Genomic DNA, 23,239 nt, shown 5'->3' with positions numbered 1-23,239 from the left:
GAATCCAGGAGAAGGCAGTTGACTAGTGGTGTACACAGGGGTCAGTACTTTGTCCTCTATTGTTTAATCTGTACATCAATGATTTAGGAAATGATTTGATGAGAAATATTCAGTGATGATGCAAAACTGAGAAGAGTGATGGTAAGTGAAGGTGATGGAGAGATCCTGCAGGGTGACTTAAATAGACTAGCAGAATGAGCAAAGATAAATGGCTGCAAGTTTAATGTGACCAAGTGTAAGGTAATGCACTTTGAGAAGAAGAGATCACAAGCAACGTATTATATTGATGGAAATGAACTGTAGGAAACTGATGAGGCTAGGGACTTGGGGCTAATTGTGGACAGGGAGTGGAAGTTTAAGGGAATATTGTGAAGGTAGCCAAAAGAGCATATCAGATTATATAGTTGTTGAAGAATACACTAACAAGCAAGGATAGAGAAGTTACCATTCCCTTTTACCAGACTTTAATATGGCGACATCTGAATAACTGGATTCTGTAGGAATGAAGAAGTAGTGGAGAGGATCTAGAGGTGAGTAATAAAAACTCTGAGAGGAATGTCTGTAGGAGAATACATTGAAGGTCTGTGGGCTACAAAACGCTAGCTGATATGCAGAAAAGAGACGATTTTAGGGATTTTATAGGATTGATAATGAAGGCATTTTCCAGTATTTGGTAGGAAGAAAGAGCAAGAGAGAGAGAGAGAGAGAGGACAAGGGGTTCACCCACAGAAATTATTATTTCGTGACACCTCCAAGGAGCCCAAAGACTCATCGAGGGAGGGCACCTACTCTACAACTTTCCGTCTCCACCACTTTATCCACCAACTATAGCAAATTGCAACTACCTTCATCATCAACACCAATGCCATCTACTGCCCACGACTGGTATTTTTTGTCTGTAAACTGCATGCATTCTGAAGGTCAATTTGTATGTATGCGGGATGAAAAACCCTAGTTTCCAGGAGAAAAAATACTTCTATCTCCATATGAGATCAACTAACTCACCTTCAATTGAAAAAAAAAATCATATAAAGATTCCTCCTGTCATAATGAGAATCGAACCTTAGGCCTTTTCCAATTGAAAGGTGCAACATAGTGTTGTTCTTTCAACTGAACTGCAGAGGAGAGCAATTGGAAGAAATTGTACAAGAGTGCAGATTTCAAGTGTGTCATGACTAGATTTTTTGCTTGGAGAGTGGTGAAGGGGGTGGAATGGGTTGACAGAGGTGATTGTGAGTGCTTCATCAGTGAGTGAGGAAAGGGGTGAGTTTTGTGTGAATAATGGATCTCCCATGATGAGTCTTGCGACTCCATGGTATAGAAAATGACTTGATGGGAAATATTCAGTTGTTTTCTGATAATGGAGGTAATTGTGAACAGGGAGTTGAAGTTTAAGGGCATATTGCAATGGTTAACAGTATTTCCAACGAAATGATTACCATGTGGCAACTGCCAAAATGCATGTATATGCTCATGAACAACAATCAAATTCAGATCCTCAAATAGCTGAAGAAGCAAGTCCAATGGGGACAGAGGTTTAGATACAAACAGGTATGACTAAAATATTGATGAAAAGGAGCCAACACTTCTAGAGATGGCATATTAATACCTCATTACAAAAGACCATACAGATACCTGTATAATAATAATATTATTATTACATTCATTTCTTTCAGGTGCGTGTTTTTTTTATAATATTAATATGATAAAAATCAATATAAAATAAAATACCACATCGTGTCATGCTACTGAAAGTCACGAGATACCTCTCCAACTGCAATAAAATGGATATGATTATATGATATGCAAATTTTGCTGCCAATAAAAGAGATCAGGAGTTTATTTAGGAGTTATCATGTATAATGAACAATGGTTAAACAGTATTTCCAAGTGAATGATTACCATGTGGCAACTACCAAAAATTTAATTGCTCATGAACAGCAATTAAATTTAGCTCCTCAAAGAGCTGAAGAAGAAGCAAGTCCAAAGGAGACAGAGGCTTAGATACAAACATGTATGATTAAAATATCGATGAAAAGGGGTCAACACTTCAGATGGCATCTGTCATCTTGCATGAGAACCATACAGAATGTGGAATTTCTCATGCTCATTCTGTGAAAATTCATAAAAGAGCTGCAATCCACAACCATTTGTTGGCAACAAATATACACTAATCATAAGCCAAGAAACACAGAAACTTGAACTGTGGTGGAAACTAGTCCTATAGAGCAATGAGTGATTCTATATTTCTTGTCAGACATGTTTGGATCTGAAGGATGTCTGGAGAATGCATTTCACTTGAATTTGTTGTCCACAATAAAGTGTAAGATGGTTTGGATGGTTTGTGATTATTAATAAGGCAATGAGGGCAATATACAGTGTCTGTTAACTGCATGAGTTCTTACTGATTATGCTCATTTGGTAGGATAAAAAACATATCAGAGAAGAAACTCTGCTACTTCCTCAACATAGTTTTGGAGATGGCAACGAAATGACTGCTTCTCATGGTTTAGATTAAGTCCATGGTCAGAGTACATGCAATCATGACTAGTTCATCATGTAATCATGCTTATGTTAAGGCTCTAACACCTCTATTAATGACTATTAATATCTTTTAAATGGATTGAAGAAAATAACATCAGAAGAATACAAGCTAGTACATAGTCCTAAACCAATAGAACATATAGGGAATGAATAAGAATTCTGAATTAGAGCACTGCTAAGATAGTCAAATGAAGACATTTGCACAATTAAGACTTTAAAGAAAGAAAGAAAAAAAGAAAGAACAGAAAAGAAAAGTGCCCTTTTCCTACTAGAAATGAGTAGTCTTGTCTTTCATGAGGAACTAAAATAGTTATATAACCAAAAACAAATAATACATAGAGCCGGCCTGGTTGGCCGAGTGGTTAGAGCATCCGTTCTCCAGCCAAAAGGCTGCGGGTTCGAATCCCGCCATGGGTATGGATGTTTGTGATTGTCTGTGAAAGTATCAGTGGTGGTAGTCAGCAGTAGATGGCATTGGTGATGAAGGTTGATGAAGTAGTAACACAAAGAGTTGTAGAGTAGATGCCCTCCCTTGATGAGTCTTTTCACAGACATTAATAATAATTATTATTAATGTCTGTGAATAAACATGTTTTGTTTATATCTGCACATTTCATGACTTACAGCTGGACAGTCACAGAAAAGGTAAGTTTTCTCTAGTATGTCTGGCTGAAAAAATTATGCTTCATTCATAGGAAAAAAAAAAAGGGTGTGGGGTTGCAATAAGAGGAACAGCAACTTTGTTCATCTTTCCTTTATTCCCAAGTGAAGGATAATTAATCTCTTTAACTTGCTTATTCACAACAACGTACACTCATGTAGAACGTTTTTTACCTTGGGTATATACTATGTTAAAGATACCAAGCAATTTTATAAGCTACGTTTTAATGTTTCTTCCCAAGTAAGCAAACAGACAAGTAAGTCAAGTTTGCGCCTGCATGTAATGCAAGTCTGAGGCAACTCATCGTAAAGGTGAAGTAAGCTCTGATCACTTTCCTTAGTATTTTCCCCCTAATGCAAAGCACATCCCTTGCAGAGATGTATGATGCTATGCAATAAAGGCAAGGGCCACTACTCAGACCGGATTCAACCTTTATTGAGGTCTCGTCAATGGGAGCCAGACCTAAAAATGCCAAGGTTGAAGTAATGCAGAGCTTATAAATTTTACCTTAACAAGTTGCTTTGACCTTATTAAATAAAAATCTCAGGATGAGAGTAAGATGTAGAAAGTTTTTTACCTATACTTGACTCACTTGTCTGTTTGCTTACTTGTGAAAAAGGATTAAAACCTAGTTCATAAAATTACTTGGTATCTTTAACAATGTACACTCATGTTCACAGAAACCACATCACCTTACATATAGTTTTTAGTAGTTAAATGGTCATTTTCAATATTTTATCATTAGATATTTTGTTCTATTGCATCATCTATCAGGTTTCTGTATAATGTAATAGTTGCTACTATTCCATAAGTAGCAACTATTACTTTTTTTATACTATATTATATATAATATTATATAGTATAAAATATTCCAGAATTTTTTATACTATAGACAGCAAGAGCCAGTTTTTGCATTTTCATACTGAGATGGCTAATTACATGCAGTTAACACCTTGCAGAAAAAGTGATTATAGCTTTGAATAGAGAAGGATATTCCTCTTGCGAAATATCCAAATGGGTGTTGTCCTGCAGTCAATTTACTGTGGTACAGCTGCTGTCGAAAGTGAAGGAAACCAAATCTACTGAAAGGAAGAAGGGGACAGGAAGAAAGCCACTGTCTACACCATACCAAGATTGAGTTCTAAAGTGGCTCTGTCTCAAAAATTGTCATGCACTGTCTGGAGAACTGAAATCAGACTGGGAAGAACAAATGGGAGTTGTGGCAAGCTCTGTAACTGTCAGGAGAAGACTCATTTGACAGGAACTGATAACCAGACACCCTAAAAAGAAGCACTTGTTAACCAAAAAAAATGAGATTGACTCAGTTAAATTGGTGCAAAGAGCAGACCAAATGGACTTCTGATCAGTGGAAAAGAGTAATTTTTTCTGACAAGAAAAAAAGTTTAACATGCAAGGCACGCACTGACAGCAGACAGACAGTTCGAAGACAATCGGAGAAAAATTCAACCCTGTCTGGTGTCAACAGTCAAATTCTCAGCCAGTCAGATGATCTGAGGCTGCATGCCATATCATGATGAGTTGTCTGCATTTTGCAAAAGGTTCAGAGAATGCACAAGTGTATCAGAAAATTAACATTACCAGATAGTAGAACAATTGCTGCCTATTATCAGAGACTACTTCACCATAACAACGAAATGCATCTTTCAGGATGATGCTGCTCCTTGTCATAGAGAAAAAAGTGTAAGTAATGCTATTATAACCCTAAAATGTACCACACAAATTCAGTTAGTACTTAAAAAAGCTTTAGTTTTTGCTGTAGTTTAATAAGTGGTTCAAAGAACACTCGATTCAGCAACTACAATGGCTAGGAATCAGCCCAGATCTCAACCCTATTGAGAATTTGTGATACCAAATATAGACTGAAATACACAAGAAGAAGAAGAAGAAAAGAAGCCAAAAATACTTCGGGAGCTCCAAAGAAGCCATTATAAGGGTATGGAATGGAACCATGAATTGACAGTTGCATCCATCAGGAAATTGATTTTGTCAGCAAGCTGTAATAAAGGCAAGAGGAGGACCAGCAAAGTACTAACAGCAAAAAAGTGAATTTTTAGCTTTGAATATTAGTAAAACTGTGTAGTTGAACTAAATTTTCATATTTGTTTTTTTTGTATTTGTTTTTCCAGTGAAAATAACTGTCTACTCCATCTGAAAATATCTGCTAATTTGTCAAGTTTGTTGTCATTTCTTAATTATGTCACATCTTGTACTAAAAAGAGCCAAATATTAATAAAAAATAAAAAATGTTATATTACCTTCTTCGTTATTTGTGATAATTATTGTGTTATTATCCCTTTTTAAATAGGCATTCAAATTACCAAAATAAACATGGTTACAACAGTGATTTTCTATGAACACAATCAATACATCTACAGATTATACTGAATCTAATGGAATACCAGAATACGATCTATCGAACTTACAGCAAAAACTTTCACTTTCAATTATTTTTTAAATCTTGTTTGTAACAGCCTATATACTTCATACATCAAAAATATCAGTCATCAAAACAAAATTATTTTGGTAACCTCGATGGAGTCAACAGACTCATCATGGAAGGCCCACTCAACTGGCAACATGTCTATCATAATGAATTTTGAAGTTACAAAATATAAGACTTATTGTTAAACTGACCATAGATTTTTAATTCGTACGTATGTTCGTACAATATTGCCTACTAGTTTCGCTAGTAACTGACTAGCTTTCTCAAGGCTTGCACAGTACAAAAAAAAAAAATGATAAATGCAAAAAAAGGTTTAAGAATGCAAAAAAAAACGTTAGTACCTGTTAGGTAGCTAAGGTAACACATTCGCGTGACATTTCTACTCAGTATCATGAACATGCCTTACATGCTAACGAGTAATATGATTATTCGCGTACTGTAGTTCTGTTGAACTGAGGGAATTAATTAGATTTTTCCAAGTATCGTTCCGTATGGCCCCTTGATCTCTGTTTAGGTTGCTGCCTGCACATAGCACTACTGCTGCTGCTTCTTTAAATAATCGATGTCTGTAATCTTCGTCTACGTAGGGCATACAGCTGCTATTCCAGTCTATAGTGTGGTTCGAAGTTGAAGAGTGATGTGCTAACCCGGAGGTGGTCGTTCTGTTGTGATTTAAATTGCCAACATGTTCTTTCTGTCTTATTTCCAGGCTTCTCGAAGTTTGGCCAATGTAGGAAAGACCACACGTACATGGAATATTATACACATCTGGATATTTATAAAATGGAACACTGTCTTTAGGAGATCTTAGAACCTGTCTGATGCTAGTAGTTGGTTTAAATACAACCCTAATGTTATGGGCCTTTAACAATCTCGCAATTTTGGTGGAAATTAAACCCATAAAGGGGATGACTGCTGTTGAAATTTGCTGGGAGACTGTTCTTTCTTGTTGGTTATCTTTGTATAGAAATTTGTTGATGATGTTTCTTAAAGAGTGTTCCATTTTATTAATATCCAGGTGTATATAATATTCGATGCATGTGTGGTCTTTCCTACATTGGACAAACTTCGAGAAGCCTGGAAATAAAACAGAAAGAACATATTGGCGATGTAAATCATAACAGAACGACCACCTCCGGGTTAGCACATCACTTTTCAACTTCGAACCACGCTATAGACTGGAACAACAGCTCTATGCCCTACATAGACAAAGATTACAGACATCGATTATTTAAAGAAGCAGCAGTAGTGCTACGTGCAGGCAGCAACCTAAACAGAAATCAAGGGGCCATACGGAACGATACTTGGAAAAATCTAATTAATTCCCTCAGTTCAACAGAACTACAGTACGCGAATAATCATATTACGCATTTGCATGTAACGCGTGTTCATGATGCTGGGTAGAAATGTCACGCAAACATGTTACCTTAGCTACCTAACAGGTACTAACGTTTTTTTTGTATTCTTAAACCTTTTTTGCATTCACCATTTTTTTGTACTGCAAGCCTTGAGAAAGCTAGTCAGTTACTAGCGAAACCGGCAGGCAATATTGTACGAACATACGTACGAATTAAAAATCTATGGTCAGTTTAACAATAAGTCTTATATTTTGTAATATTTTATGACCAAAAACATGTATAATTTGAATTTTGAAGTTCTTTACACTACATGCATTAACAACACATTTTGGTAATGCATTCCACTCACTAACAACTCTCCATGTAAAAAATCTACTCCTCACACTATTCTTCATCACATCTTTATACAACTTCCACGGATGGCCTCTCATTCTTCCTATCTTAACATCCACTCTCCTTATAATTCCTTCTGTAATAATTTGATAGAATCCCTTAACTAACTTGAAGGTCTCTATCATATCTCCTATTTTCCTCCTATCCACCAACCTCAGTATTCCACATTCCCTCAAACATTTCATAACAAACACTCCAGTCATGATATCACTTTGATCATTTGTCCTTGGACCCTCTTTGATCATTTGTTTTCACTTCACAATGAAAACTAAGTGACCAAATATGAACTGTTGGTTTGACTAATGTCTTATATACAGCTTCTTATCCCTACATGTCAATGTATTTTTTTATCATAGCAGCAATACAATATGCAGTCTTTGCAACACGTGCGATGTGCCCTCTGATCTTCAGTGAATCTCATCCACTTCCTGAAGTAGCCGTATATCTCTGTATCCCAAAGTGTAACACTTTGCATTTATTAATATTAAAACTGCAACCTAAACTCATTTGTCCAAGCTAAAAGGCTATTCAAATTATTATTATTATTTTGGAATCAACAGACTCATCATGGTAGACCCACTCAACCAGCAATATGTCTATCATAATGAGCTTTGCAGTTATTTACACTAACTGCATTCACAATGCACTCCCCTCACTAGCAACTCTCCACACGAAAAATGTATTTCTTACACACACTTCACCATATCTTTATACAACTTCCAGGGATGGCCTCCTGTTCTTCCCCATCTTAGCATCCATTCTTTTTATAATTCCTTCTGTATTAATCTGATAGAATCCCTTAACTAACTGGAAGGTCTCTATCATATTTCCTCTTTTCTTCCTATCCACCAACCTCTGTAATCCACATTTCCTCAAATGCTCTTCATAACCAACACCTCAGATTCAAATCTTCCTATTAACATCAGTACTATTTCTGATAATTCTACCTAACTTTGAATCATTGTTTGCCAATGATGCAAAGTTAGGTAGAATTTGAAGATCCCCAGTCAATCCACATGAATATCATTGACAAATAAATTAAACAGCAATAGCCCAAGAACAGAACCCTGAGGCATACCACAGGTCACATTCCTTTTCTGAGACACTACTCCATCATACACAACTTGCTGGTATCTTTCAGAAAGCCAATCTTCAATCCATATAACCAATCTACTGCAGCTTATACACCAATCTGTCATGTGGTAATCTATCAAATGCCTTTGCAAAGTCTAAGAAAATCACTGTATATGAACGTCTCTTATCCAACACTCTCATCACCTTATCATAAAATGTAAGCAGACTGCTGAAGCAAGATCTGCTCTTCACAAACCCATGCTGACCATCATAGAGAATCTTATGTCCATCAACCCAATCCTGTATTCTAACCAATTTTTCCAAAACTTTGATCAACTGCAGATATAGAGACCAAACTACAATTGGAAACTTCTATTCTCAACATACTTGTGGAGTATTATTTTGCCTTCTTTCCACTCCTTATGAACCTTTCCCACTGCAAGACTTTCATTAATTACACAAGTCAAAGGCATGGCTAATTTTTCTGCACTTTCTTTAAAAATACACGGTGATATATCATCCATTCCAACAGCCTTATTACCATCTAACCCAAACAACACTTGATACACCTCTGATTCTTTCACCTTGAATTCTCTAAATAGCACAGCATCATTCACCACTATATACACTGATGAAGTGTTTGCTAAATAATTCCACTACATTGTTTGCTATGGTTACTCTGCTAACATAACTATCCACCAGTGTAAACCTGCCATAATTATTTTTCCTCTTGCTTCCCACATAGCAGAAAAATTCCCTTGGATTAGCTTAGACCTGACTGGTCAATCTCCTCTCATATTCTACTTTTTTTTTTTAGACCATGCTTGTCACTTTTCTGGCCTGCAGTTTATATTCTTCATACATCTGTTCAGTTCAAATTGTCTTGTACTTCCTCCGTAACAAGTTCTTTAGTAACACTGCCTGCTCGATTTCACTGTTCATCTCACTCCTACTCTATTTATTCACTTAACTCTTGGTATGCAGTTATGCATTGCATGTATTAGATACTGCCTTATCATTTCCTATGTGCTGTCAACATCTTTTCTACACAATCAATCCAATATACTCATGCTAGTTGTCTACAAAGCTTCTCATAATCATCCACCTAGTTCCACATTCAGACCTTCATAACAACTTTTTCCTGTTTGACATATCGTAAATATGCAGTGTCACATTCCAGTAGACAATTCTTCCATTCTTACCAATTACATACTTTCAATGTATGCATTTGAATTTTTATTTTGTAATTCAACACATGTAAAGTTGAATTGTAAAATAAAATTCACTATAGCACCTCTAAAAATTTTATTCGTATTTATTTTCCTTATCATCTATGCACATTGTTTACAGAATTTTTTTATTTATAGTTTATTATAAATTTATTATAAATAAAAATAATAAATATTTTTAATAGTTAAAAGACCCTCGTAGACAGGCTTACGTTGGTTATGCATTTCTAAATAACTTAGGGAATTGAAACAACGTAGATCCGAATATAAATTAAATTATATTTTAATAGATATTTCCGATATTTCGGCAATGTCACATTGCCATTTTCTAAAGGAACTTACAAAAAGGCAGGTGCACACAAGGCAATAACAATACAGTAACTGAGAATGAAGATTTGAAGCTATCGTTCTCCTAGAAGTCCTGATGGTGCCCTCTGGAGGGCTAAGTAGGCGTTCTTGGTCGTTGGGCTGAAGGTCTGCTGATGTATGCCTCCCAAATTTGGGGCAGTCGCATACAACCAAATTTGTTGAGGTTTGGAGAGTTTCTTAGGGCAGAGGCTGATTCCATAAATAATCTTTCGAATTTATATTTGCTCCGGTGTATTATTGTTGCTTTCTTCCACCGTATTCTGTGGCGAGTATCCAGAGCATGGTCTGCAAGACCAGAATGGCTATACTTGTAAAACCGGATGTAGTCCTTGTGTTCAGAAATTCTGATATTCGCTGTCCTGCCTGTTTGGCCAAAGTATGACAGTTTACAACTGCAAGGGACCTGGTATACACCAGGTAGGTCTAGGGGAAGTGGTTGGTCTTTGGTAGAGCAGATAAGGGATGCCAATTTTCTGTAAGGCCTGTAACAGGAGGTGAGGTCATGTTTTTTTAGAATTTTGGTAATTTTTTCTGAGGTGCCTCGGATGTAGGGAATGGTGATGGATTTAGAGTAATCTTTTTTGTGGAGGGGGGGAGGAGGGGGGTTGTGGTTTGTAGGTTTTAATATTTTTTGGATTTTTTTTTTTGGGAGGGGGGGGGGGTAGCCATTGGCTGAGAAAGTGTTGAGGATGTGATTTAGTTCAGTGTTAAGGGCTATGTCGTTAGAACAGATTAGTTTAGCCCTGTTGTATAGTGTTTTTACCATTCCATATTGTTGTGAGGGGGGTGGTGGGATTGTTGGTGGATGTATCTGCCTGTATGGGTGGGTTTTCTGTAAAGTGAGAAAACCAAAGTTCCATCAGGCTGGCGGGTGACTAGTGTGTCTAGGAAAGGGAGGCAGTTGTTTTCCTCTTTTTCCAGGGTGAACTTGATTCTGGCGTGTTGGTTGTTTAAGTGTGTAAGGAAGGAGAGGAGTGTTTCAGAGCCATGTGGCCAAATAGCGAACACATCATCAACGTAGCGAAGCCATATGGTTGGTTTTTGTGGGGCAGAGGCTAAGGCTTTTTCTTCAAAGGTCTCCATAAAGAAATTGGCCAAGGGTGGGGAGAGTGGTGAACCCATGGCTGTCCCCTCTATTTGTTTGTAGAATTTTCCCTGCCAAACGAAATAGCCTGAGTTCATTGTGAACTGAAATAGGGCTGAGATATCAGGGGAGAATTTAGTTTGGATTAGCTCTAAAGTTTCCTTGAGTGGGACATTTGTGAATAAGGAGGAGACGTCGAAGCTGACCATTATGTCAGTATGTTGGAGTGTAAGGTTTTCTATGCTGGCTTTGAAGTGGGCTGAGTTTTTTATGTGTGATGGTGTGTTACCAGTATAGTGTGTGAGCTCTTTGGCCAAATGTTTAGCTAATTTGTATGTGGGGGAATCAATGCCATCCACTATGGGACGTAATGGCACATTTTCTTTATGTATTTTTGGGAGTACGTAAATACGGGGGGGGGGATATAGAGTTAAACGGTTTTAATCTGTTGGTAACTTCTACAGGCCAAGAAGTGACTTTCTTAAGGAGCCTGTGAAGTTTTCTAATTTGTGAGTTGGTGGGATTGTAATTGATAGGGAGGTAAGTAGCCCGATCTAATAGAAGAGCATTCAGCTTACCTTTGTAGTCCTTTTGGTTAAGTACTACAGTTGCATTTCCTTTATCCGCTTTGGTGATAACTAATTCTTTATTATTCCTCAATTCCTGTAGGGCTTTAAATTTATTGTTGGATATATTGGTTTTGGGTGGTTTTGCTATGGAAAGGACACAAGCCTTTAGAAAATGGCAATGTGACATTGCCGAAATATCGGAAATATCTATTAAAATATAATTTAATTTATATTCGGATCTACGTTGTTTCAATTCCCTAAGTTATTTAGAAAAGTTAAAAGACCATAAGATTTAATGATTACAAATACAAAGAGCCAACAAGTTTCACTAGCCACTGTCTAGCATTTTCAAGGCTGTACTGGTGTGAAAACAAATGCATCAAGTTACATGAAAATATACAATTTAGTAAATGTTAGGCCGTTACATTTGATAATTCGTGTTTGATGGCGTGCATGCGTTTGAATGCTTCAGTCAGAATCCGGTACATGACCACGTATTGTGTAGTTTTTCGCATATTGTAGTTCTGTTGAGCTGAGAGAATTGATGAGATATTTCCATATATCTTTAAGAATAGCACCTTGATTTCTATTTAAATTATTGCCTGTGCGTAGCACCACTGCTGCTTCTTTGAAAGTTCTGTGTCTGTAGTCATTCTCAATGTAAGGCATAGAACTGTTTTTCCAATCTATAACATAATTTGATGTTGAGAAATGATGAGCTAAACCAGATGGGATGATTCTATTGTGATTGACATCCCCCACATGTTCCTTCTGTCTTATTTCAAAACTTCTAGAGGTCTGTCCAATGTAAGAAAGGCCACACATGCATGGAATTTCGTATACTCCAGGAAATTTGAAGAAAGGTACCTCATCTTTGGGTAATCTTAAGACTTGGCTGATTGTGGTAGTTGGTTTAAAAACTACTCTGATGTTATGAGCTTTTAACATTCTCGCCAATTTTGTGGATACTGAATTAGTATATGGAATGACAGCTGTGGACACATATTGGGACTCCGTTCCACATTGTTGGGGGTTGTCTTTAAAAAGCAAGTTGTTTAAAATGTTAGAAGGGTATCCATTCAGAGATAGAGTGTTAGCTATTTGTGAGAGTTCTCTCTGTACATCTCCTTCTTTCGAAATAGACCTTAAGGCTCTATTACGGAACATATGAATAATGCTGTGTTTTTGTGATCTATGGTGGTTAGACGAATAATGTAGATATCTACCTGTGTCTGTGGGTTTCTTGTAAATGGACAGTTGGACATTGTTATCTTCTCTCCTCACCAGTATGTCAAGAAAGGGTAGTTCTTTGTTCTTTTCCATAGTGAATTTGATCTTTCAAAGAAGCAGCAGTGGTGCTATGCACAGGCAATAATTTAAATAGAAATCAAGGTGCTATTCTTAAAGACATATGGAAATATCTCATCAATTCTCTCAGCTCAACAGAACTACAATATGCGAAAAACTACACAACACGTGGTCATTTACCGGATTCTCACTGAGGCATTCGAATGCATGCACGCCATCAAACACGAATTATCAAATGTAACAGCCTAACATTACTAAAGTGTATGTTTTCATGTAACTTGATGCATTTGTTTTCACACCAGTACAGCCTTGAAAATGCTACACAGTGGCTAGTGAAACTTGTTGGCTCTTTGTATTTGTAATCATTAAATCTTATGGTCTTTTAACAATAAAAGTACTCAGTTTTAACACCTTACACCAAAAATGAACAGTTTAAATATTTTTAATATTTTTTTCCTTGTCAAAAACAGAGCACATATTCATAGCGGAACTCTACAATTGCCATAATATTCACTTAAATTCTTATGAATTAAAAATTATATTATAAACAGCAAAATTCAAGTCATAAAATAAAAATATATGAAAACAATTCTCAGTTTCAGCTTTTATCAAAAAACTGAGCAACAGAAAACTTACAAACACTGAGCATATTCACAATAAGAGGAATAGACTTTGTTCATCTTCTTTCCCTCCTGACTGAAGAATAATCTCTTTAACTGCTTATTCACAACTTCTTCTTCTTCTTCTTCTTCTTCTGCAGCTTTTCCAGTAGGGTCGCTGTTTGTAGTGAGTCTCCTCCACAACCTCCTGTCATGGGCCGTAGCTACATCCAAGTTCTTCATCCTCAAGTCCTCTTCCACCTCCCTCCATCTCTTCTTTGGCCACCCACGCTTCCGCCTTCCTTGCACATCCATCTGCATGACCCTTCTTCCCACATACTCTTCCTCCTTCCTCATCACATGAGCAAAGTATCTCAACCTTGCCTCCTGTATTTTTGCTCCTAAGTTCGTAACTTTCACCATTCCCCTTACATAGTCATTTCTCAGACGATCCTTTTTGGTCACACCGCACATCCACCTAAGCATTCTCATCTCCGCTACCTCCATCCTGCTGATGTTATTTTTCCTCAGGGTCACAGTTTCCAAAGCATACGTCATAGCTGGTCTCGCTACTGTCCTGTAAATTTTGCCTTTTAGATTGATCAGCACCCTCTTATCGCATAGCACTCCAGCCATCTCTCTCCAGTTCCTCCATCCTGCTTGTATCCTGCATTGCATCCCACTTCCTTCTCAGCCTCACCATTCTCTTTCATTGTTGAAGCTAAGTATCTAAAGTCGCTGACCTTCCTGATGACATTTCCTTCCAGCTCCAGATCTGTCTCCTGGCTGCCATCCACTTTGCAACACATATACTCGGTCTTACTTCTGCTCAGTCTCATACCTCTCTTTTCCAGTACTTTCCTCCAACTTTCCAGTTTACCTGCCACTTCTTCTCTTGATTCTGCACACAGCATGATGTCATCTGCATACAACATAGTCCAAGGTGCGTCTTCCCTCACCTCCTCCATCACCACTTCCATCACAATATTAAACAAGAATGGACTTAATGACTTTCCAGCTGACTTGCATCAAGTCAGCTGGAAAACTTTCTGTCTCTCTCCCAGGCAGATCCGAACTCTTGTCTTCACATTTCTGTACATCTCTTGCACCAACTTGACATATTTCTCGTGCCTTTTTCTCCCTCAGACTTCTTGCCTTGGCACTCTATCATATACTTTCTCCAGATCAATAAATACCAGACGTAGTTCCCATTGCTTCTCTCGAAATGTTTCCATCATCTGCCGTAATCCAAAGATAGCATCTGTCATTGATCGACCAGGCATGAAGCCAAATTGCTCCTTTGCAATCTCCACCTCCTTCCTCAGTCTTCCATCAAGAATCCTCTCTAGGATTTTCATTGTGTGGGACATCAACTTTATTCCTCTGTAATTCTTAGTCTTGTGCATTCCCTTTACTCCTGTAGATGGGGACAAGAGTACTTTCTGTCCATTCCTCAGGTATATTTTCCTGTTGACAAACTTTTATTAACAGGTCCCACAGCCTCCCAGTGACCTCCACTTCCACTCTACTAATGTTCTGCACCATCCCCTCATAAGGTTCCCCATCTTCTCTGGGAGTCCTTGCATTTTCTTCATTCAAACGCCCTTCAAAGTATATTCTCCATCTGTTTCTTATATCCACATCCCTCCTTAATACCCTTCCTCCAGAGTCTTTGATCTGCCTCACATGTACGATGTCCTTTGATGCCTTATTTCTACATTTTGCCAATCGATAAATCTTTCTCTGTCCTTCCTTTGTTTCTAATTGATCATAAAGGTCTTGATATGCCATGGCCTTCTCCTGTGCAACAACTCTCTTGGCTTCTTGCTTTTTCACAACAATATATATACAATGTCATATCTATAGTCATGAATATATCTATGCTGATATGCTTAATGTTTGTAATTTTTCTATATTCTAGGATGAAAAAGTGAAGCCTCTGGGTGGAAAACTTTATTGTCACTGCTGGAAACCAACTAAATCATTGATGTAAAGTTGCAAAGTAGAGCTTCTATCAGGAGTTTTCATTGTACAAACAGAAAAACTGACTTTCAAAAAAACAATTTCGATAATAAGAAGATGTTCAGCAACATCTTCTTTCAACATCTTGGAGTTTGAGAAGAATAAGGAATATGAGATTTTTTACAAATACTCATTATATTTTAAGCATAAAAAATTAAAATCCAATATATAAAATTCAAAAGTGAATGCCTATTAGGTGATGACAATGGAGCAAATGTTAGCAGAATTGACAGTATCGACAGTAGGATGGAAAATATCAGAATTAACATTGAGTGTGCAGCCATGGAAATATAGAAGAATGAAATGGAGATAAATAAAAAAATTGAGTGCTTGAATTTTATTCTTCAGAGGACAAAGCTTGAAATTAAAAAATTGAAGAAGCAGCAAGAGATAAGCAGGACTGAAAAGAGAAAAAAAGAAGGTAGTGTGAAGTAATAACAGACTGAGTGAACAAACGAAAAAAACAAGTTAAGAAGAAAATTATTTACGGAGATTCAATGATCAGGGATGAAAGACTAACAAAATCATGTTTTCCTGATGCAAAATTTCACAATATGTCATCCACCCTAGTCATACAGTCCTATGGGACAAATCTAATAACATTTTCTGTTGCCATGATGAAGTAGAAAGGAAGATAATAGAATCAAAGGAAATCATTCTCAACAACAACCTGAGTTACAACCTTTCAGAGATGCTATATGCATGCATGTGCACAACAATGAAGCCAACGAGGGAACAATTTTGAATGCGCAGACTTCAACGTTGAAATATACATACACTAATTTTCATTGTGGTTTACGGTTATTTCCTCCATGTGTTTTTACTGGTTATTTCTTCTTTTTTAATCTGTACCTGACGAAGGCTGATACAAGCTGAAACTAGTTCTGTAGTACTAATAAACTTTGTTTTCAATTCCCTCGGTTCTAGTCATTCAATAATAAATTTAGTTTAATCCTTTATCCAAGTGTGTGCAAACAAAGTTTGCACCTGAAAGTATCTTCAGGACTGGGGTAAAGTGGTACAACACTGGGCAACTCCTTGCAAAGGTGGAGCAAGCTACCAACACTCCTATCTCAGTATCTCCCATAATGCAAAACACATCTCCTTGCGGATATGTATAATGTTATGCATTAAGGGAAGGGCCACTACCCAGACTAGTTTCAACCTTTATTGAGGTCTCTTCAGTGGGAACCAGGCCCAAGTGGAGATACCAAGGCATAAAGGCAGAAGCATTAGCAAGGTCATCTCCTCCTATAGGAGCTGCCAAACAGTGTGCCACCTTTATATATATATATATATATATATATATATATATATATATATATAGATAGATAGATAGATTGAATGACTATATATATATATAGTCATTCAATCTTTATATAAAAAAAAAAATATATATATATATATATTTGTATTTTTATGCATTTTTTACATAGTCTGGAAACCCTGCTCTAAAGACAAACAAACTTTTTCATCAATAAGGGGAGTAGTAGTTTCATGAAATTCATCTCCCACCTTAAGGCAATCATAAACATCCATGCCCACAGTGGGATTTGAACCAGCTTTGAAACAGGTTCTAATCTATCATGCTTATTTAAACAGATTGTGAGAGAAAATGTTATCAAAACAGGTGTTTGATGTCAAAATGGCAGGACAAAGATCCAAGGGAAGACCAACTAGGTGGGCCTATTTCCTGCCATCTCACCACCTGTTTTGCTAACCTTTCCTTTCCGATTCTGTTTAAGTGACCATACCACATTAGATTAGCTCTGCTCACATTCCTGAATGCTAACAAAGTCAAGATCCTTACTCATATCTTAATTTTTAATATGAGTTCTGCACTGATGCCGTGATACCATCTATTCACTTGCCTATTTTTTCTCAGACCTCTCATATCTGTAGTCTCTAGTCTTCGAATCTTCTGTTTTTAACACACAGATTTCGGATCAATGAGTCAAAATGGATTTGAACACTGTCTGGTATACTGCAAATCTAATGTTTTGCTAATCTTTTTCTCTCTCATATTTTATATAAATATGATGAGTGGGGGGGGGGGGAATCTGGAAGGTTCTGATAACACCTAGAACACAAATGATATTAAAGCAACTGATATAACCACAAGAAAGAACACATTAGTAGCAGAGTTATGAAGGTAACTTATGTTTTTATATCTTTCTTGTGGTTATATAAAGTTGCTTTAATATAATTTTTGTCCTAGGTGTTATCAGAACTTTCCATATCCTCCCTTCCCTAGTACAAATTTAATCAACTGGTCAGAACCAAATTTCCTTAATCTATTTCCATATAACAATGTGAAGCAAGAAAGTGTTGTAGAGAATGTAGTGGAATGAGGGAACAATAGTGGACAAAAGATGAAGAGCATAAAAGAAGCACTTAAAGGGTAAAGTGGAAAATTAGGTGGCTGTGAGGAGAAAAATAGTGGCCTTACATAGAGTCCTTTACAGAACATAATATAAGCTTTTGTGACTTGACAAATATTTGCCATGGCAAACATGAGGGAGAATGAAAGAAAAACTGAATGGGAAAAGCAGGAGAGCAAGAAACTGCAAGTAAAGAGAGGGTATTGTATGGAGATTCTATGATAAGTAGACTTAATGAGAATCTGATGAAGGTGTGTTTTCTAGGTGTGAATATCAAGTATATTAATGAAGCTGTTATTTTGCAGAGAGGAGAAGTGAAAGAGTCGACTGTTCTGGAAGAACCAAATAGTGTGAAAGCTGAAAAATATACAATGACAGAAGATATGAAAGAGATGATGGAAGCAAAAAAGAAAAGTGAGAAAGTAAAGACTGAGTATGCTGCCATGGTATAATAAGACTGAACCAAGAAGAAGGGTATATTGCTACTGAGAAGATTGTACAGGAGAAATGATGTGCAGTTTATACATGTATGAATCTGATGGATGAAAGGACTTGTATATACATGATGAGGTGTATACAAAGATATCCAACTCCAAAACTGTTCGTTTGAACAGTTTTGGAGTTGGATATCTATAGAGAAATTTGTTACATGTTGTAAAGATGAGAAAGACCATCCAAGTTCCACTGTTTGAGGATCCTTATTAGACTGTACATGGAGACCACTGTGCTCAGATATGGCAACCAATCTGATAAGAATGGAGAAACTTTAGAGAGGGTACAACAGCAAGTAAAAAAATCATATCAGAACTGTAAAGCATTAGCTATGAAGTCACAAAAGGACACACACTGTTGAAAGTTTTTCCACTTGGTTATAGTATGAATTAAAGATACCAAGAAATTATATTCTTGGTTTAATCCTTAAGTGTAAGCAAGCAAAGTTTGCACATGAAGTAACTTCACAACTGGGCAACATACATATAGAAACTAATGACTCCAGATCACTTGCCTTAGTTCTCATAATGCAAAGTACATGTCCTTATGGACATGTATAATGCTATGCATTATGGGAAGGGTCACTACCCAGACCAGTTTTGACATTTATTGAGGTCTCATCAGTGGGAGCCAAACCCAGAAGTGATGCCAGGGTTGAAGTAATACAGATACGGCAAGTGATGTGGAGTCATTAGCCTCTATATACGAGTTGCCCAGTCATGAAGTTACTTCACGCACACTTTGTTTGCTTACACTTGGATAAAGGATTAAATCAAGAATATACCGTATTTTTCCATGTATAAGACATCCTCATGTATAAGACAAACCCTACTTTTTAGAACCCAAAATTAAGAAAAAACATAAAACAAAATACATTTGATATTTTTTTAAATATTCAAAGTATATTTAGTAATTAGGTACTAGTTTTAAGATGCTAAGAAATTATGCATCACTCTCAGTTCCAGGCTTATTATTTTCTTCATCACTATTAGTTCCAGACATATCACTTTTTTCAACCTCTACTGCATCACTGCTGTCTTCTGAGTCACTATCTATATATATGAGATCATCCTCAGTTCCATCCATGGCATTGCTGATTCCACATTTCTTGAAGGACTTCACAACCACCTCTTACTTGACTCCATTCCATAAGTTTAGGACCCAACTGCATACCTCAGTAATGGTTGGTTTTTTCACTCTTCCTGTTGGTGTCAAGTTATTACCTGCTTTTTGCATCCATTTATTCCATTCTTCTTTCATCAGAGCTTTGAAGGGCTTGTTGATAGACATATCTAGTGGCTGTAGCTGACCTGTAAGTCCACCAGGAATAACTGCTAGCTGTGTTCACAAATCTGCTGCAACCCTTTTTTTGTCTTTTCTGTTAAATGTGCTCGGAAACCGATCAAACGAGCAGAGCTGGCTTCTTCGAGAGCCCTCCAGGTCTTCTGGACCAAATCTTTGCAAACCAAATAGCCATGATCTCTTCATTCATCCAGCCATTCTCATGAACTTGGACAAGAATGCCAGGTGGTATGCTCTTTTTAGGATAAGTTTGCCTCTTAAAAATGAGATAGGAGGCGTTTGGTACCATCTGCACAGCATGAAAGGACAGCAGTATAGTGTGTCTTTTCATAACTACTTGTTTTGATTGCCACTGTTTTCACCCCTTTCATATCAAAAGTTCCATCGGAAGGCACATCAAAACTGAGAGGCCCCTCATCCATGTTTGCAATCTGACTTGGTCCAAAAGCATATTTTTTTCTGAAGTTTTATGACATTGGAGTAAAACTGTTGGATTTTATCCTCATAAGCTGGTGGCATTTTCTGGGCTAACTTGGTTCATGTTCTCATGGCAGCCTTTCTTAACTCATGAAGTTGAAGCACCATTTTGCCTTTCCTGTGAAATCAACAATGTTCATTTCTGTTGCAAACCTTTTTGCCTCATATTGAATAAGCTTGGTTGATATTCCACTCTAGCACTGCTTCATAATCCAAGTCTTAAGCCTCTGCTCCAAGTTTGGCTATTTTGCTGGTTTTCCTCTTAAGGCCCACTTCTTTTTTTGGCATCATCAGTAGTTGTTCTTCCTGCTTTCTCTACTGTCCAATCACATACTCAGTGGTAGGATGTCCAAACTGTCTCTCTGAAGCTTTATTTCCATGTTCTTTTGCGTAATTGATTATTTTTAACTTGAATTTTGAAGAATATGATAATTGTTTTTTATTTACGGACATTTTTATGGGCCAGGTGTTCAAAACATTGCTAATTCATTAACTTACCCCGCCAATGAGTTGCAGACATATGAATGCTTTCAGAGTTCTTGGTTTATTCAGAATCAGCCGTGAATGATGTCAATCGACAGAGTTAAGACAGCTAGTGATTGGCGGAAGGCTGCTCGCAGAGACAAGGTACCGGAAGTTTTGCCACGGCAACCGTGGGTCTGTCAACCAGTTACCTCCCCCCCCCCTGTGTATAAGACGACCCCCATTTTTTTTGGTCTAAATAAAAATTTTAGAAAAAAGTATCATCTTACTCACAGAAAAATATGGCAATTTCTTGGCATCTTTAATTTATAGTATAACCAAGTGGGAAAACTTCCAACAACTATCTCTTATCCAGAGGTTCTTTTGGCTACTTGTGTATGGAAACATGACTTCTGCATTACTTCAACCTTGGTATCACTTCTGAGTCTGGCTCCCACTGATGAGACCATAATAAAGGTTGAACGGTCTGGGTTCAACCTTTATTATGGTTCAACCTATGCATTATGGGAAAGTGACCTTTCCCATAATGCATAGCATTATAGATGTTCAGAAGTAAACTCTTATTTTATTAACACTGCATTAATGACTACTATATTGACACTGACAATGCATCAAATAGCTCTACTTTGTTATTTGCATTAGTTGCCTAACCAGTTCCATCTAACAAGGTCATTTATCCACAATTATGCTTTGCATTATGGGATACTAAGGCAAGTGATGTGGAGTATTAGCCTCTATATACGAGTTGCCCAGTTATGAAGTTACTTCACAAGCAAACTTTGTTTGCTTACACTTTGATAAAGGGTTAAACCAAGAATATAATTTCATGGAATCTTTAAAGTAATGCATGTGTTTGCACATGCATTAATGTGGCTGCATAACAGCTAATGAATAAACCAAATACTGAATAAAATAAATCTGCTAATGCCTTTCATTTTCATTTTCAAAAGAAGTTGACAAGGCTAATTTAGCCCAAACTTTTGGAGACTGAAGGACAGTCAGAGGTAGATGGCCCAAACTATCAATGATATTTTGCAGCATCATGTAAAGAGTGTATGGCAGACATAGCAGCCATCTTGTGGTTCCTTACCCTAATGAAATATGTCAGTGTTTAAAATAGCATGGATTCTATGGTTGATTTTCTTGTATTGCAGGATTAATAGCCCTACTTGCCCATGCCAGAGATCAGCTACTTTGGCAATGGTCAAAAGCTTGGCTTATAAAAATTTCCTTAATAAACGTTCCTCTAGTCAGCGACTAGGAATCAATGCAAATGCCATTTCATAGGGCTATACAGGCACATTCAAAAAAAAAAAAAAATTGTCGAATTCTGTATAATAAGGTTATATCTATCTGCATGTCTGGTAATCTCTGTAACATAATACCAAATCTTTACATCTACCCTTGGGATTACACCATAAATTATATAATAATTTGTGAAAGAAGTTCACATTTTTGTGAACTTCTTTCTTGAGAACCATTCTTTCATATTATATACGATTGAAAGGAAGTTAAACTAATAATGATATTATTAATTACGGACAATTATAATCAAAACACAAATCTACAGATACCCTTTTCTCTAGACAGTATTTTTTTAAAGAACTGCTCCCTCCCCTATACAAGCATCAGTCATTTGGAATTACACTAAAAGCAATTAAAGCCATATGAAAAGTGAATTGTCAGTTAGTTGTATTCTTCTAGTTCTGCCTCTTTTGTATGATTAAAAACCTAGTTACTTCCACATAAAATGGAGCATCAGAGGTTACCATAATGGTAGTCTTAATATACTTCAACTGTAATCAAAATACTTAATCCTAAACCAGTTTTATTTCAAAATGTGTTTGGCTGCTTATAATCTTGAGTTTCTGCATCATTACGGATATCTTAATAATAATTTTTTGGGCTTAATAACTTGAAACACAAAGAAAATATTTATGCGCAGGAAGCACATAAAATTATTGTTATTTATTTATTAACTGTTTTCAGAGAATACTGTTCGTATTCACTTGTTTTAGTAAATCATATAAATATAGCAAGTGTGTTTGCAATAGTTGTTGTCACATGTTCTGCAAATTTCTGGTATCTTCGTTCACAGGAAACTCTCAATGTTGCCCTTTTGTTAAGGCTGTGGCGCATAATCGATTCAGCTGACAAGCGTCTCTCAATCAACCTGTGCCGATATCAAGCAAATGATTCCAGATACAAAAGTCCCCGCGAAATGAATGGCTGAGAGCCAGGATGAAATATGACAGTAAAATAAAAATGCTAATTACTGCAGTCGAAACGCCCATGTCGTATTCTAAAAGAAGTATTCAATATAAATATACACAGACAACACAGAAAACGAGACCACGTCTTCTAAACACATTTTTAATATATTGCATTAATTAAAAGGTTTTAAAACTCCCTTACTTTATTAGCCGCCAT

At 36.7% G+C, this 23,239-nt stretch overlaps 1 protein-coding gene across 1 annotated transcript in view; it reads right to left on the bottom strand.

The window, feature by feature from the left end:
• Ku80 (X-ray repair cross-complementing protein 5 Ku80) overlaps window positions 1-23,239 on the bottom strand; it is a 305,608-nt gene extending 282,369 nt beyond the window's left edge. Inside the window, exon 1 of the mRNA XM_090405213.1 lies at window positions 23,225-23,239. Within this exon, the coding sequence (XP_090261339.1) occupies window positions 23,225-23,239 (15 nt within the window). The remainder of the gene's footprint in view (window positions 1-23,224) is intronic.

Source organism: Typopeltis vanoorti, chromosome 15 (assembly GCF_054136105.1).
Source record: "Typopeltis vanoorti isolate ZY-2024b chromosome 15, IOZ_Tvanoo_1.0, whole genome shotgun sequence".
Classification (NCBI taxonomy): Eukaryota; Metazoa; Arthropoda; class Arachnida; order Uropygi; family Thelyphonidae; genus Typopeltis; species Typopeltis vanoorti.
The sequence above is the reverse complement of the archived record's forward strand: the minus strand, read 5'-3'. Positions and strand labels throughout refer to the sequence as shown.